We start from the raw sequence: 16,344 nt of genomic DNA on the forward strand, positions 1-16,344 counted from the left end.
CAAATATTAACACAACAGCTGTGGCTAATTTGTGAATGGCAAATGATGTCTTTTTATTTGCATTTCATTCACCATAACCTTATAATGATATTACAAGACAAAAGTTAAGAAAACTGCAGTTGGCTATTTCTTATTTACCAAACTTTATTAAAATTTGAAAAGTCATTGATCAATTTAAACCACTTGAAACCTATAAATTCAATTTCAAATTATTTTCATATTCTTGAGCTTAAGTTATCTTGAACTTTAAACACGTTGTAATAACGATGTAATAATGACCACTGTGCAAATAAAAAAATTTACATAAATTTAGACATTTAAATAGTTGTTGTAATGATACATGATTGAACAGCACACAAGTGACTTTGGAAAACTAGCATTTACTGGAATTGTTTCACAATAGTTTATGATTTGTTTTAATGTACTGTATGATTTGTAATAACTGCAGAGTGTAGAACTTGTAAGGAAGAAGATACCCGGTAACTACCCAATATGCATTTATCTGAAATATTTTATCTGCCATTCATTAAAACCAACTACATGTGTAGCAATTAACTCATTCTTTACATGTTTTCCCGCATTATCTCTTGTAAGACCATGCAAACTATCATTTAAAGTGAAAACTCATTAATTGTAAATAAAATCTCGCATTTTTCAATAGAAAAATTACTTTCTCAAGACTTACTTCTACAAATATTACATCAAGAACACAGACATATCAATCATCATTTGGACATTATGTTCTCTCTTTAAAATGTTAACAGCTATGAAACAAATATTTGCATTGGCGTTAAGACAACATTTTTGTAAACAGAAGGGTTTCTCTACCACATGTGACATCAGTTCAGGCTATAACTGTAGTCAAAACCAATAGTTACCAGTAATTTTAACTTCGACTTTATTGATTACAAAAAATATTGTATAAATTGTCAGCAGTGTCAGAGAGAACCTGACAAAATAGAACCAAAACATGATAATGTCCAGAAATACAAATGTTACAATGCCATTCTGTTGGAAGCTACTGTCTTATATTCTAAAACATGACACTGCCATACACATTCCTCATTCCTCAGTCCTGTAATAGCTTCCAATCAATTTTTTATCATGTGCACCATTAATGGACCTGAATGTTGAATAATACATTAACAGTTTGCGGCAAAACCTTTTTCCTTTGGACTATTACCAATTTAGTTTTATATTAGCCAGAACGATTGATTTAAAGTCAAAACTAAAAATATAATCATTTCTAAAAGACGTGTATGTAACAATCAATCATTTATAAATATATTTGCAATGTCACATGTGCCTATGATATTACTTAGGTTAATGTTTCTTTTGCATCAAATTTAATATCGTGTATACCTAAATAGATACACAAACGGACACCATATGTTAACGTAAAAATTTACAAGAAGAACGCACAAGTCAATCGCCCATTGCTTGTTTCGCTGATTAGTCATGTCTTGGGTAAGCATGCGGCCCATTGATTGTTGTATAATCTCAATTAAATGGCCTGCTGACGTCCATATATGTCTGTTGCATGTGTCATATTACATTGCTACCTTTGGGCCATGATTTTGCACATGTTCCCATCGGAAATTGCACAGGTCACCATGTAGTATTCCAATCTATATTAATATATTCATTTTCATGAGAGAAGTCAGTGTCACGCACACATCCGGACATTGCAGTTAGATATTTTGTTATTGTCATGGGGTCGTTAGGCCACCGCATGTATCTTGTAGTCTAAGGGCCTGGTTGCTCAAAAATTTAACAGCCAGTTAAACAAACAGCCGTTAATTTTTGGATCAAGTTATGTATGTGACTTAACTGTTAACCCTTAAATATATGTGTTAATTGTAAACAAATTTGTTTCCTCGAATAATTTGAAAATGTTTTATAATCACATGGCTTTTAACATTTAAAGTTTTTATGTGGGTCTGAAATTAACAGACTGTTACCTTAACTGGCTTTTAACCCTTTGCATGCTGGGAAATTTGTCGTCTGCTAAAATGTCGTCTGCTGAATTTCTAAAATTAGCATTTTCTTCGATTTTTTTTCAAAGAATACTATCAGAATAGCAAACAGTTTGGATCCTGATGAGACGCCACGTTCTGTGGCGTCTCATCTGGATCCAAACTGTTTGCAAAGGCCTTTAAAATTCGGTTCCCGCACTGAAAGGGTTAAAGTTTTGATTCACCAGACCTGGAATATTGTACAGACAATTAACAAAATTGTGTTAGAACTAAATCAAAAGACATTAATCGCCATGGTAACTAAAATGACTTTATTGTGTTTCAAGTTTAGGCGGAAAGTGTCATCCCTGATCAACCTGTGCGGACTGCACAGGCTAACGACACTTTGCGCACATGCATTAAGCCCAGTTTTCTCAGAACACAACTCGTATTAACACGTTTATGGATTAAAAAATAATGATCTGAATATTGAGTTTCTCTTTAAAGCCTTCTGTTATAATTAATGTAAAAATACACAAATGCCTCATTACATCCCTAATAACCTTAGACTAAGTGGATAAAAAATGTACAGGCAACTTGTTATCTCTAACAATTCTCTAAAGCAAGCACTGTTGAAATTGTTAACTTTATTTATTAGCATGAAATCCTAAGTAAACTGGGAACTTGTATGTCATAAATCTGTATATGATGCAAGAACTAATTGGGTGACAGTTGTTTCCAAGAACTGTTTGAATCAGCAGCTAGCGACTTATGAAGGCTGTGTGGTTGCAGTTACAAGATTTTAAAAATAAATTCACAATAATCTTGTTATTTTATTAGACCAATATCACTTTGATCAGGGCCTTACTATAGTATAATTTGTGATTATTATTCAGAATATAGGTTTTTGGCACAGACTGCTTGAAGCATCTTTTTACTGTCTGCGTCTTTTTACTGTCTGGTTCAGACATTCATGGTATGTGAAGTAACTCTTTCAGTGCTGGAACAGAATTTTGAAAGCCTTTGCAAACAGTTTGGATCCAGATGAGACGCCACAAAACGTGGTGTCTCATCAGGATCCAAACTGTTTGCTATTCTGATAGTATTCTTTGAAAAAAAATCGAAGAAAATGCTAATTTTAGAAATTCAGCAGATGACATTTTAGCAGAATACAAATTTCCCAGCATGCAAAGGGTTGAGCCCATGTTTTCCCAGAGTGTGGCACATTTTGTTTTAACCATGGTAACTAACAAGTAGGTTTTTAAGACTTCCATGTTTCTTTTTTGTTTGTTGATTTAGATTGATGTGGAATGTTTTGCATTATTCCCGGCATGTTACAGCTGGCAATTAACCTACCCCCACTTATTACCCAAGCAAGCTCAGCTGCTCTTTGATGTTTAGCAATACTCCAAGCCCAGCTGCTATATGATATTTACCAATACTTCAAGCTAAGCTGCTCTATGATTATGATATTTACCAATACTTCAAGCTAAGCTGCTCTATGATATTTACCAATACTTCAAGCTCAGCTTCATTAATGACATTTACCAATACTTCAAGCTCAGCTTCATTAATGACATTTACCAGTACTTCATTTCCAGTGCATATACTAAGATTAGTCACAACCAACTGCTCAACTTGATTCAGAAGAAGACACAGCAAGGCCATAGAAATCTTCACAATGTGATCAGGCGAGATTTGAGAGTCATAATGAACACATAAACTCTGGTGTAACAAAAAGAGATTAAAACTTTGAAAACAAGTCCAAATTTCTGCAATATTCTTTAAAATGTAAAACGGATAAACTTCAGATTGCTGTTTGATATTGCAATAAAGTGAGCATACAATCAGTGTTAAAAGCAAAATAAGCTAGTTATTATCACAGTAGACAGAGAGTTTTAGAAATCAAGGTTTTATGATCTTAGTTCAATTTGAGACAGTAAAAGAAGTTAGAGCGTTTCAACAAGGTTTTACCCCAGTCTGTCATTCCATGATCAGACGTGAATACGTAGGCAGTTTTCTGGTCATGGTCGTAGTGATCCTCGATGGTGGCTACCAGTCTCTCAACGCCATCATCCACATAGCGAATGTGCTCAAGGTACAAACTGCAAAATACACATAGAACCGTAAGACACATTTTACTAGAGATGAGATCTTTCTTTTTTTGGATAGGTCCCTGCAAAGAGATTTTCTTTTAAAATCATGATTGTTTTTCTCCAGATTTCAAGTTAAACTTCAAATATTTAGTCTCCATCTCTGTATTGTCAATACATTATTCTACAAACTGGAAAGCTATGCATGATATTCAAATCAACAGATTAACAGGAACCTTTCATAGATTGTGTATCCCAAGCTTGCAAGAACTTATTCTTGAGAGACACCAGTAAAAAGCGCTTTTAAGTGCTGGCATTTTTTAGAAAAAAAAACTACAGCAATCACAGCTTTCAGCAAAAAATGTAAATCACGAGGACCTGGCATTAAGAAGCTTTATACGAAATTTCAAACACCTTATAAAAACTTTAAACTATGCCTGATCAAAAAGATATGTAATTTATGTAACAACTTAGACTTCAGGAGAAAAAAATAATACACTGAAATAACCGTATAACATGTATATAGGAGTAATTTTACAAGTACCTTCCATACTGGACTGAAGAAGTCTGATATAGCTATCATATTGCAAGACAATACAAAATGATAAATGCTAACATGTGTGACAACACTTTAGTAAGATCTTTAATTTATCATAAATTCCAAATTCATAATAACTTCTCTTACAGAGCAAAGAATTAATCTTGAACAGTTTATCTGCCCAAATGTGTCAGCTAAAAAAGATCAAAATGCTGTAAAACACAGGCTCGTATAAACAAGATATTTTTATTAAACAAGAGCAACGCATGGCGGGTGCCAACGCTCGGCTGTGGGTGCAGTTTTGAATAAATGAAAGCTTATCAGAAGTTTTATTATAGAGGTCACAGTGACCATGACCTTTGACCTAGTGACCCAAAAATGGGTGTGGCGTGTGGAACTCATCAAGATGCAGCTACATATGAAGTTTCAAAGTTGTAGGTGGAAGCACTTTGATTTTAGAGCCAATGTTAACGTTTTAGCACGACGCCGGCAGACAGCTGACGACGAGCTGGCTATGACAATACCTCCGAAAACAGCCAAGCTAAAAATCTGTAGTAAATGTATGATTTAGACCTTCCAACCGTGGGTTATTTTACATGTATTTATTTATGTAAAAGTGTGTCAATTATTCAATGTTCTCATGAAAATGTACTTAATTTTCACTTTATGAAAGTGAACTTGTACTCAAGCATTTTAAATCTTATTGAACCTCTCTCTGAGTAAAGGGGACTAAATCCATTTATGTATCGTGTCGTCCCAAATAAGCCTGTTCAGTCTGCACAAATTAATTAGGGAAAACTATTTTTGCTAAGCAGAGACTTTCTTTAAACAAACCATAAAAGCGCCAATTGTTATCCCTGATTAACCTGTGCATTTGTACCTTCATGTAAAACCAACATTCATTACATGAGTATCACACTCAAATGTCTGCTCATTACCATTTTATTTCCATGACAAATGCTGTGTAATTGTTAACTCAGGCAAGTTGAAAGCATTGCAAAGCTTGTGACCATCTGACTAGAAAGCGTCTCAAAAGCATTCCATGTAACATGACAATTTTTATACAAAGGTTTATGCCCTGTAAGTGAAAAGGTTACATCTTTGGTATATTTATTTACATTTTTTTTTGTTCTGCATAAATTAGCATATGTTCTGCATAAATTAGCATATGTTCTGCATAAATTAGCATATGTTCTGCATAAATTAGCATTTTGTTCTGCAGGGAAATTAATGGATAGCATTTAACCATGAAATTAATAACAACATTGTGATGCCTGTTGTTTACATTAATATCATACTGTTGAAAGAGAATTAATTTCACCATGCTCTTTGTTTATATTGCAGCAAATTAATTTCCTGAATAGATGTTTGACATTTAAAAAGCTGTTAGAATAACTTTGATAGATAAGCAGTTTTAGTTGAGTTTCGGTTTATATAGAGAAAGGACATACATTGGAATATTTTATAGAAATAATAGAAACAATAGAAAATAAGTGTTTAATGCTTTATATGAAAAGTAAAGTATATTGTGAAATATTTAAATAACTACAGTGTAATAAAAGTATAATATAGTTAAAAGTGAAATTGTGTGTTTGTCTTATTTTCCTGAGGTGGATTAATTAAAATAGACCCAATAGAACAGCATGTATGAACATTTAACATGTTCAGCATTGTCAGAACTTTATATACAATAAAGTCAACTGAGTGAACAATGATCTCAGTATCATAATGTTTTATGAAAATTGTTTCATTTGTATTGCTATTATTTATCACTCAAAAAGCATGCTTACTAATTGTTAGGTAAGGCTTAAATGCAACAAGTACTATAGTGAGTATAGTCACAACATTTTAAAAGAATTTATGCAATATATACATATTACAAGCATATGACGGTTTACAAAAGACAGGCTGTATTTGGTTAGAATATTCAATATTAAGTTTAAGTATGTGTGAATTCTTTGGCTACTCCAGGATCAACACTATTGAATTCTACATTTTTTAAACAAGACAACTGATTTTTTGGACCAGTGCCTTTAATCAAGTAGAGATTGTGCACATGAACAGGGCCTTTAATAACAAACATTCCTCCTGACAGTTTTATGTTAATAAATCGCCATCACAAGATGCTGTCACATGGGGAAATAAACAGTATGTATAAATTTAGGGCGTCCGTAAAATGACAAACAAGGATAAGAATATAGTTGACTATGTGCACAATAATGAAATGTTACTGTCAAAAATGAAAATAAATGAAAAATGTTCAAAATTCAGTCAAGGTTCTTAAAGTTGACATTTGCATTTTGTTTCAGTGCATTGCTATTCGGTACAAATTTGGTCATTTGCTCATTTCAGCTGAAACAAATACAAAATTGGGATTAACCAGTCCTGAGAGAAGGAAAATATACTGTAATGGACTGGGGCCAATATTCAATATTTATAATAAAATACCTCTTAGATGTAAAATTAAAAAACTTTCATTAAAGAAAAAACATTTTCAGATATGTGCTGGCACTATTGTTACAGTAAAGGAATAAATGTAAATTAATGAATGTTGATATTGGAGTATAATATATAGAGAATAACAGGTTTAACTTCATTGCCTGATCTTTTGAAATATATCAGGCAAGGCTTAAAATAATATAACGGCGAGGCTTGCCGAGCCATTATTTTATTCGTGCATGATATGTTACAAATAGATCAGACAGTAACCTGTTTTCCGTTTATCATACCTCTACAACCCCGATTTCAAAGAAGTAATGAAAAAATCGCTAAAAAGCTGCAATTTTAGCAGAAAAGAATATGACTTTTGTCATTTGACGTGTAAATAATGACGTCATGAGCACATGCGCTTAATATTTAAAAAAAAATGTTTTTGCTGTTTGTGTAGTGTTGCATTTTGTGTTAAAAATATATTACATCTTGGTATCAAATTGTATGTTATGTTGAATCTGATTTGATTTTACTTAAAATGATTACTTTACAGTTTATCCGGAGTAATATGACCATCATCCACACACTGATATATGAACTTCCTGTTGACCATGACATACAAACAAAAAATCAGGCAATGTTATATCAGGCAGATATCAATGCGGTAGTATGATAAAATAAGTGCCTGCCATATAAGATTCGAATAACACAGGATTCTAATTGGAGTTCAAGATTATTACGTACACAATTTGAGTCTGAGACTGGAGTCTATACTTACGGAGAGCTGGGCCGCACTATGTAGCCGCTGTGATCTAGACCCCCCAGATGAAGAAAGTACAGGATCTGCTCTTGAGCCATTTTTGTACTGAGAATCTGGTCTGTCTTAGACTTCTCGAACAAAGCCTGAAAAATAGAACAAAATCGACAAGAAATTTATGAATACAATTCTTTTTTTATTATTATTCAATGCAATTAGTGATTTTGATCAAATTTTGGACCTAAATTTAAATCCATCGCAAATTAAAAATATCAAGGCCATTTTTAACTCTGGGTCAAAAACTAGAACACAGGGTCAAGTCTTCAACAAGTGGTGTACCCTGAACTAAGGTGAGAGCTTAAAGGCCTTAATGGCCCTCTGGTTCTCATCAATAAAAAAATCGGTTTATGTCCCTCTCAAGCTGCCTATGATTATAATTCTATCATATAATTGAAAAAACACTCTGATTCTCAACTTTTAAGAATTTGCAAGCAACGTAAAATTTTCAAATTTTGTCACAAATGATGATTTTTTCGCATTCCTAAGGCCGCATATTGTGGGACCCTTTTTCTTATCATATGTGGAACCTTTATTAGCTGACAGGCTTCCTCTTCTACTATGGATCGCTGGATATCAATTTACTTCTTGTCAAATGAGCATTTCATTAAAATGTATCTTCAATCAAACAGGGACAATCATGTTCTATCGTTCTCTCACTTATTATTCATGAAGTCTCTCTGAGTTAGGTAAAAGAATGGCTTACTATTGCCTAATTGAACGTTCCATTACCTGAAATCATGTATTTATTTTTAACCATATAAATACTTAGTACTTGTAATCTGTGATTAACAAGCATTTGGACAACAGACAACAAACAAAAGGCAGCTGAAAAATCTATATAATACCAAAGAAATGTGTTGTGTTTTCAAAATACTCAAACACATATTATTTATGTATCTTAACATTTTTGAGTTGAACTTTTAAAGAATGCAGATACCGTAAATCCACGAATATAATACGCCCTCGTGCATAATACGCACCCCCTAGTTTGGTCATAATTTATCAGTAAAAATTGAAAATCTGAGTAAAATACGCACTAAAAAAATCAGTGTCTGAAATCGGCAATTTCCGAAAAAAATGTGTCAATATATTTTTGTGTTGTGAAAATAGCAATCAATTTGGTGTTGTAACTATCTGTTTCACAGTTACACCCCGGTATATTGATCGGGATGTGTTATAGTGCTGTTGTTATGACAGTTGCATAATAAATATCTCTGTCTATTGTTTATATTACCATTGATTGTTACCGATAACACACGGGCCCCTTGCTGACATCCGGGTCAAGCAGTCATAATTACAAAAGAAAGAGCAGAGACGCTGTTTTTTTGTTTTCACATTTTATTTAATTTGACAATATTCGGAACGATAATAATTATAATAATAATTAAGTAATAAGAAGACAAAATGGTTACTTCCGTTTTATTAGTTGTCTAGATGAATTATCTTTCTGAAGTGTTACAAACTCGATACTTTATAATAACTTAAAATACAATTAAACAGCTTGTGTTTTTCATGATCTCTTTAATGAAAATACGCTGCTGTCATTAAGGCTAATTTGGGAGTAAAAAACAAATTAATTAATTATCACCTTTCAATTTAATTCAATCGGCAGACAGGTGATATAGACTCTACCCGTACGAAATAATGGGGCGGATTCCGGGCGTAATCGGGGCGGATGGGCACGTAATGTTGGAATTACGCCCGTACAACTGGCGGAATGAGTTTTACGCCCGGAACTAAAATTATTTCTGGGCGTAATTCAACTGTTTTTTCCGGGCGTAAAACAAATCCGGGCGTATTTTTATACTTAGAATTTGTATGATGGAGATTTGTGGACGGAATTTTGCACTTTGTTTCTTTCGTGGGGCAGAATTTCATACTTATAAAATATTTGTGAAGCCACATGACGGAATTTTGAACTTAGTAGTTTTTACAGAGAGTAATATTGGACTTAGCAAATTTCTATGAAGCTGAACAATAACTTAATAAATTTAATTTAAACCAAAGTACTGAACAAAATATTACCAGTTACTGATAACTTTAAATAAACGTTTTTAAATAAAAATATTTAATTGTATTTATACATTTGTACAATCAATGAACATTCATTATAGACACAACTATTTCAGTCACAGTATAATTAATTCAGCATAAAGCTTTGATCTAATTTATGATTTTCATGTTCAGATTCTAAAACATATTTTGTAGTATTTTTATAGTTAATTTGTGAAAAGCTGAAAAGGAGACAGACTTGTGAACTTGTGATCATGAATTATACTCTTAGATTTTGCATTATTATTGGCAATATTGCTGGTAAAAAAAATAGGAGATAACAATAACACATTTTAATTAAATATATTTTATCTATTGCTGACTTTTACAGTTTCCACTTATAATTTTAAGTCTGAGGGATGACCTGGTGCATTAAAAATCTATTTGCACTTATTTTTTAATTCACCGACCTTTAATTCTTCTTCTTTTTTGAAAATGTTGCTCCTTTTTAATAATTATTTCATAATTACAATAATGACTGTAAAGTTTAATAAAGAACAAGACTTGGTAATGTTTTCATCATTTTAAGGTTTTCTTTAACATTAAATACACAACAGTCTAGTTTAATATTATTTGTTTATATCATCAATATGAATGCAGTTTCTCTCCATGTTACTCTTTAAATTATTTTTTTTATAGTAGTTAAGATTTCCCCAGTCTGAAAAGACCATAAACATGAACACTCAGATAAACACTGACAACCAGCTGAGTTGATCTCAGGTATTGTGCTGCCCATTCAATATTCACCAAATGCTGAGTCACATCTGTACATGTTCAAAACCATCTGGGCTTATCAGGCTTCAGTGGATTGGTTCAGTGGTACAGGAAGTGAGTGGTAGAAGTTGCTGTTTGAAAACATTAGAGCGGTTAAGCAAATTACTGACTCTGAACTAAATTGTCAGTATAATACTTAAGCAAAATGAGGACTAAACTGTAGTGAAAAAATGTCTTGCAGGGAGTACTGTGTCAAAAACAATTTGTATTTAATACACATAATGTGGAAATGAAAAATAAGTTTGTTGCAAAAGAGGTTCAAATTGGCTCAGGTTTAACTGTGATTTGGTCTCACCAAATTCCTGTGTTTTTGGAATACTGCAGAACAGCATAAAAGGTTTGTATTTTTACTCCTTCATTCCTCTATTATTTAGATTATTAACTGATATAATTGTAATTGTATTTGTGTACTGTCCCAGTGGGAAATGTAAAAGGATGATGAAAAGTAGACGGGCATCTGAAGGAAAAACTACACAGTTTGAAACTAAAATGAAATACACAAATTTCTTTAAAATATATAGTATTAAGTACTTAAATTAATATTTCATTTTCAGATTATGTCATAGCATTAGGGAGAAAGGTTGCTGGTGGCATAACAAATTTTCCCATCTCGGACCTCAAAAGCCACATCACAAATTGAAGAATTTGTTTGCAAGAAAGCACAGACTGTTGAAAAAAACATGTTGTGAAAAAATGGACTTTTTTATATTTGCTCTGTGTGCGCGCCCGGATGATGAGCACAAAGCGGTCCTTGACAAAGGAAAGCTGGATTTGTTGATAGGTAAATCACAATTTTACTACACAAGTTATTGTATTATTAGTTTGAAATAGTTAAGTTCAAAATAAAGATTAATTCGAATTATACGATTAGTGATCCTTAGGGCTAGGCCTGTCAATAACAGAGTGTCTCAGTACCTTGCCGCACTAAGATCCAAACCTGCCCCCTTTGACCCCCAACATGTTTTTAATTGGTTCTGATCACATTATTTTACAGAATATTCAATACATTTTCAATAAACTAATTTTATTTTAACAGTGAAACTAGTTTTATCAATTAAAAAAAATAATTTTTAAATGAAAATGCATGTAATATTAAATAATATGCGCATATATAGCACATGTTGTTTGAAATATTCCACAGGGATAAATATCCAAGCACGTTCAAAAGTGTACTTAGTTGCCAAGTTTGGACCCTGTCTTTTTCAATTTATTTTATTTTAACAGTTAAAACTAGTTTTATCAATTAAAAAAAATAATTTTTAAATGAAAATGCATGTAATATTAAATAATATGCGCATATATAGCACATGTTGTTTGAAATATTCCACAGGGATAAATATCCAAGCACGTTCAAAAGTGTACTTAGTTGCCAAGTTTGGACCCTGTCTTTTTCAAATCCTAGCTCAGGGGCCCTGGATTAGATAAAAAGTTTGAAAAAGCAATTAATTCTACATAAGCTGTTAACAGTATTTGCAATTGGTGAACTGTAGTTGTACTAAATATCAAGTTGCATTTCAGATTATGACATAGGATGGGGGAGAATCGTGGACCTGAACAATACTGTGATAGAGAGGAATTCCTACTCAAGAAAGCAGTTTAAAAAACGCATTCAGTGTGAAAGAGTGAACTTTTTTATTTTTGGCTTGTATAAGAACAGTTTGTTTTTTAAAAAGTGCATGTCTATCAAATTATTTTTTATGTATATATTTTGAATATTTTTGTTGTTTGTCTTTAAAAGCTACATTGTATCTTAAAAGTATCATCAAAATGCGGAGCGAAAATGCGTACATTTTCCGCATAAGTTCCACATTTTTTGTGACTGCGGAAAAATGCGGGGACATTTTCAGCATTTGTTCCGCATTTGCAGAAGTATAAAATGGTGATCCATGTTTTTCAAATGTATTATCTTAAAATTAAAATAAAGATACTATGTTAAATGTATCTTGTCATATTTTTGACTAGTTTTTAGCTAACCTGAGCACAAAGTGCTCATGGCGAGCTTTTGCGATCACCTTTTGTTTTTTCAAATGGCCTGTCCTTATATGGGTATATTAACAATATGCATGTAATCCGATTTCCGCCCGGTATCTTAATTACGCCCGTAATCTAAGTTACGCCCGTAATTTTAACATTCCGCCTGTAATCTGAATTCCGCCCATAAACTGCTTTCCGCCCGTAATTTAAAATTCCGTCCCACCTCATTTACATATTTCGCCCCTGTTTTCCGCCCGGATTACGCCCGGAATCCGCCCCTCTTCTTAAAATCATATATAGAAAAATACGCCCGGAAATATTTTTTACGCCCGGAATTTAGTTTGCGATTCCGTGCCAATTCCGGGCGGAACATTTCGTACAGGTATTAGCATTATAAAACTAATATTTAATTACCACTCTTTACTTCAGATATGGTAAATATGCGGTAGAAAGATAAATATTGGTCAACTAAGAAATATTTATTTACGGGTATTGTCAGTTGTTGTTTTTTTCATTTGCTAATCTCTTTATACGACTAAGCGTCCAGTCGCTATTTTGTAGACAGACGACGATATTAACTGTGTATTCAAAGTATGTCTGCGCTTGAATAACCCAATATTATCCGATAGCTCCTCCCGTTCTCACGTTTCATTCGACAACGTCATTTAATGTGTAAGCGAGCTCATTGTTGATTGGCCAGCTACCATGCGCACTTCAATAACAATAAGGTAAAGCGATGTCTCAATATCGGGTACAGACCGGGTTTCGTTTACTGTTCGAATTGCGAACACTTTCATTAAAACAAAGAGATAAATATAGAAAACCAGTCCGATATATATGGCGGATGTTTTCAATGAAATTTTACTAGATTTTCACATTTTCACAAATAAGATTTTTATATAGCCAAATTCTCAATATTTTCGCAAATGACTCAATGGCGAACGACAGCGCGAGCCCTGTTGCACCCCTTTGATTTAATGGTGTAGTTCAAAGTGGCTGCCGCAAAGCGAATAACAGTGATAAAATTGAAAATTTGCACAGGAAAATTTTTGTTCTGCTCTAAACTCAAATATTATACGCACCCCCTACTTGAAGGAAAAATCGGCAGGTAAAAAAGTGCGTATTATATTCGTAGATTTACGGTATGTTTGAATGAAACGAAGCAATCTGTACTAACTATAATTTGAAACTGGAAAGAAGAAAAAATAAGATAATATTCAACATCTATACTTGGAACCAATTAAATATAGACTAAATAAAATGCAGTGTTTCAATTCAACCCACGTTGCTTGTTATACATGTTCATTAAAGAAAACCAAAATAAACACACTTTTTTTCAAAACTAGTCAGAATTCTTTTGAGACATTAGTGCACCGCACAATCTTCTTTTATGAATACATACTCATTTCCGTTCTAAATTGATTTTAAAGAATCTGCCACCAATGGAATCAATACAGGACAATTATAGCCAGCTCTCAACATCCAATAGCAAGTGATGTTTTTCAAGACACATAACCAAGGGTGACAGTGAAACTATTTGGCCCTAAGGCTATACATGAAATAAATTTTGATTGCAAGAACGAATGGCCATTCATCAAATTGATTCTGATTGATTTTACAGCATGATACGAGCAATGAATTGCACTACTATATGGTACCAGGTAATTCATGTTTGCATTATTTATCAATATTGGTAAGTGTTACCTTAAATCAATGTTAAACATTAATATTACTACTTCAAAAATGAAATATTGCTTTATGCAAACATCTTAAAAGGAACCACTTAATGCATAACTTAGTAACTAATGAAAATAAAGGACCACTAGCAGTTCCATAGTTCCTAAATAATATTTATGGGCTTTACTCAAGAAGGTCAACGATAACAGTCGCAACAAGCAATGTGTACATTGTACATGGATTACCAGTCTAATGCAACTGGGAACATATATGAATGCAGTCAAATTTATTATTTTAAAAATAAAACAAGATATGTGTTTGTCAGAAACACTATGTCCCCTTTTGCGCAGCTTTGAAGCTATATATTTGACCTTTGACCTTGAAGGATGACCTTGACCTTTCACCACTCAAAATGTGCAGCTCCATGAGATACACATGCGTGCCAAATATCAAGTTGCTATCTTAAAAATTGCAAAAGTTATTGCAAATTTTAAAGTTGGTACAAACAAACAAGCAAACACACAAACAAACCAACGGACACCTGGGCAAAAACAATATAAAACAATAAAATAATCAAAAGCAATAACTCTACAATAGAGGAGCATTAGTAATGGTTCTTGTGGAATGCTTATCCTCTAAACTAGATCAACAAATTTATGACGTTGATACTTCTTTTAGTATTCAAAATATGCTCTGCAAAAAATTCAAATATTCAAATAACACAAGGTAAAACTGCACAACTCTATTATGAACTGACCTTAAATAATGTGCACTATTTTGTTTGGGTACTATAGTGGTGTGCAACCAATTTTGTATGGCTTTTTAAATATAAAAATAATATTTCTACAATCAAAAGCTGTACATTGTTTTTAAAGAAGTGAGAATATTGGTGTGAGCTATTAATTTAAATATCCATCATAATTGTACAGTCATATGTCAATCTGCTGGCCTTGTGACGCCTGGGTTTACCTGAGCTTCATCAAACACCCATGAGTCCATGTCTTTGGCGTTTATCCCAGCAAGGTACTTCATATGACCTGGATACTTTTCAGAAAACATCCGCTCTTGGTTGCCTAGAAACACAATAATTCTTCAGATTTACACATATCTGAAGAGTGGCAATCATATTATGGTAATAAATTACACATGCATCGATCTATACAAAATCTTCAAAAATATTTGAACATTCTCAGAATGGTTACAATTGTCATGTTGTTATAATGTCAATCATCTTAAATAATCAGCAATATTGTCATAATCTATACCATCATTATCTTCATCACCATAAACATGGAACTATAAGTCTCATAAAGGGGAGTAAAACTGATTTATATCTATCTTCCATGAAAAACATTAAATTCTATTCACAAAAAAAGTAAATTCTCTTACTTCTATTTAGTAGTCTAAAATATTTTAATGTTTAAAAACCTATCCACAAACAGCATTGGAATTTCAAACACTGTTGTTTTTTCCATTAAAATGTGTAAATGCAGTCCTAGTTAAATCTTCACAAATATTGGAACCAAGTTTTGAAGGGCAAAAAGACAGTTAAGGACTATTTATAATATTTTAAGGTGTTCAAAATAAATACATTCATGTTCAATTTCAAACCTTTATACTATTGCCCTTTTACACTTCCATAAAAGTCCCATATACTGACAGTTTGATATTAACAACCACATTCCTACAAAAATGTCACTCTTATTTCCTATGACATTTTAATCAGAATGCAGAAATATGATACTAATGTGTTCATTAAAGTTATGATAAAAATAATAAAACTTCAATAGGATTGTTCAAGTTTTTAAATGCGATTGTGGTGTGCTTTTTGTGCATTTTTGACACAAGTAACACAATTTCCTTCATTTTCAGTTGAATTGTTTCCCCACGTAGTCAATTTGTTGTATATATATAGAAATTAATACATTATATTATACACGTAAAAAATACACAGAGGTATCATGAGCATTTTACATAAAAGTCATGCTAAGGTAAAGCCATATTTTTAATGATAATATGGTCAAGCTTAAGCAC

General features: G+C 32.6%; 1 protein-coding gene and 1 long non-coding RNA gene across 51 annotated transcripts in view; one reads left to right on the plus strand and one right to left on the minus strand.

Annotated features, from left to right (window-relative positions):
- Positions 1-16,344, minus strand: part of LOC127861432 (GPI ethanolamine phosphate transferase 1-like) — a 98,262-nt gene that overhangs the window by 62,114 nt on the left and 19,804 nt on the right. For all 50 annotated transcript variants that reach the window (XM_052399969.1, XM_052399953.1, XM_052399958.1 and 47 more), the window contains exons 6-8: positions 15,280-15,383; positions 7,795-7,919; positions 3,930-4,060 (exon numbers count right to left, since the gene is read on the minus strand). In XM_052399969.1, the coding sequence (XP_052255929.1) occupies positions 3,930-4,060; positions 7,795-7,919; positions 15,280-15,383 (360 nt within the window). The remainder of the gene's footprint in view (positions 1-3,929; positions 4,061-7,794; positions 7,920-15,279; positions 15,384-16,344) is intronic.
- On the plus strand, positions 10,602-12,426 carry LOC127861742 (uncharacterized). Its single transcript, XR_008040318.1, has 3 exons — positions 10,602-10,996; positions 11,214-11,440; positions 12,178-12,426. It is a non-coding gene; the product is annotated as an uncharacterized LOC127861742 (long non-coding RNA).

This window comes from Dreissena polymorpha, chromosome 1 (genome assembly GCF_020536995.1).
Source record: "Dreissena polymorpha isolate Duluth1 chromosome 1, UMN_Dpol_1.0, whole genome shotgun sequence".
Classification (NCBI taxonomy): domain Eukaryota; kingdom Metazoa; phylum Mollusca; class Bivalvia; order Myida; family Dreissenidae; genus Dreissena; species Dreissena polymorpha.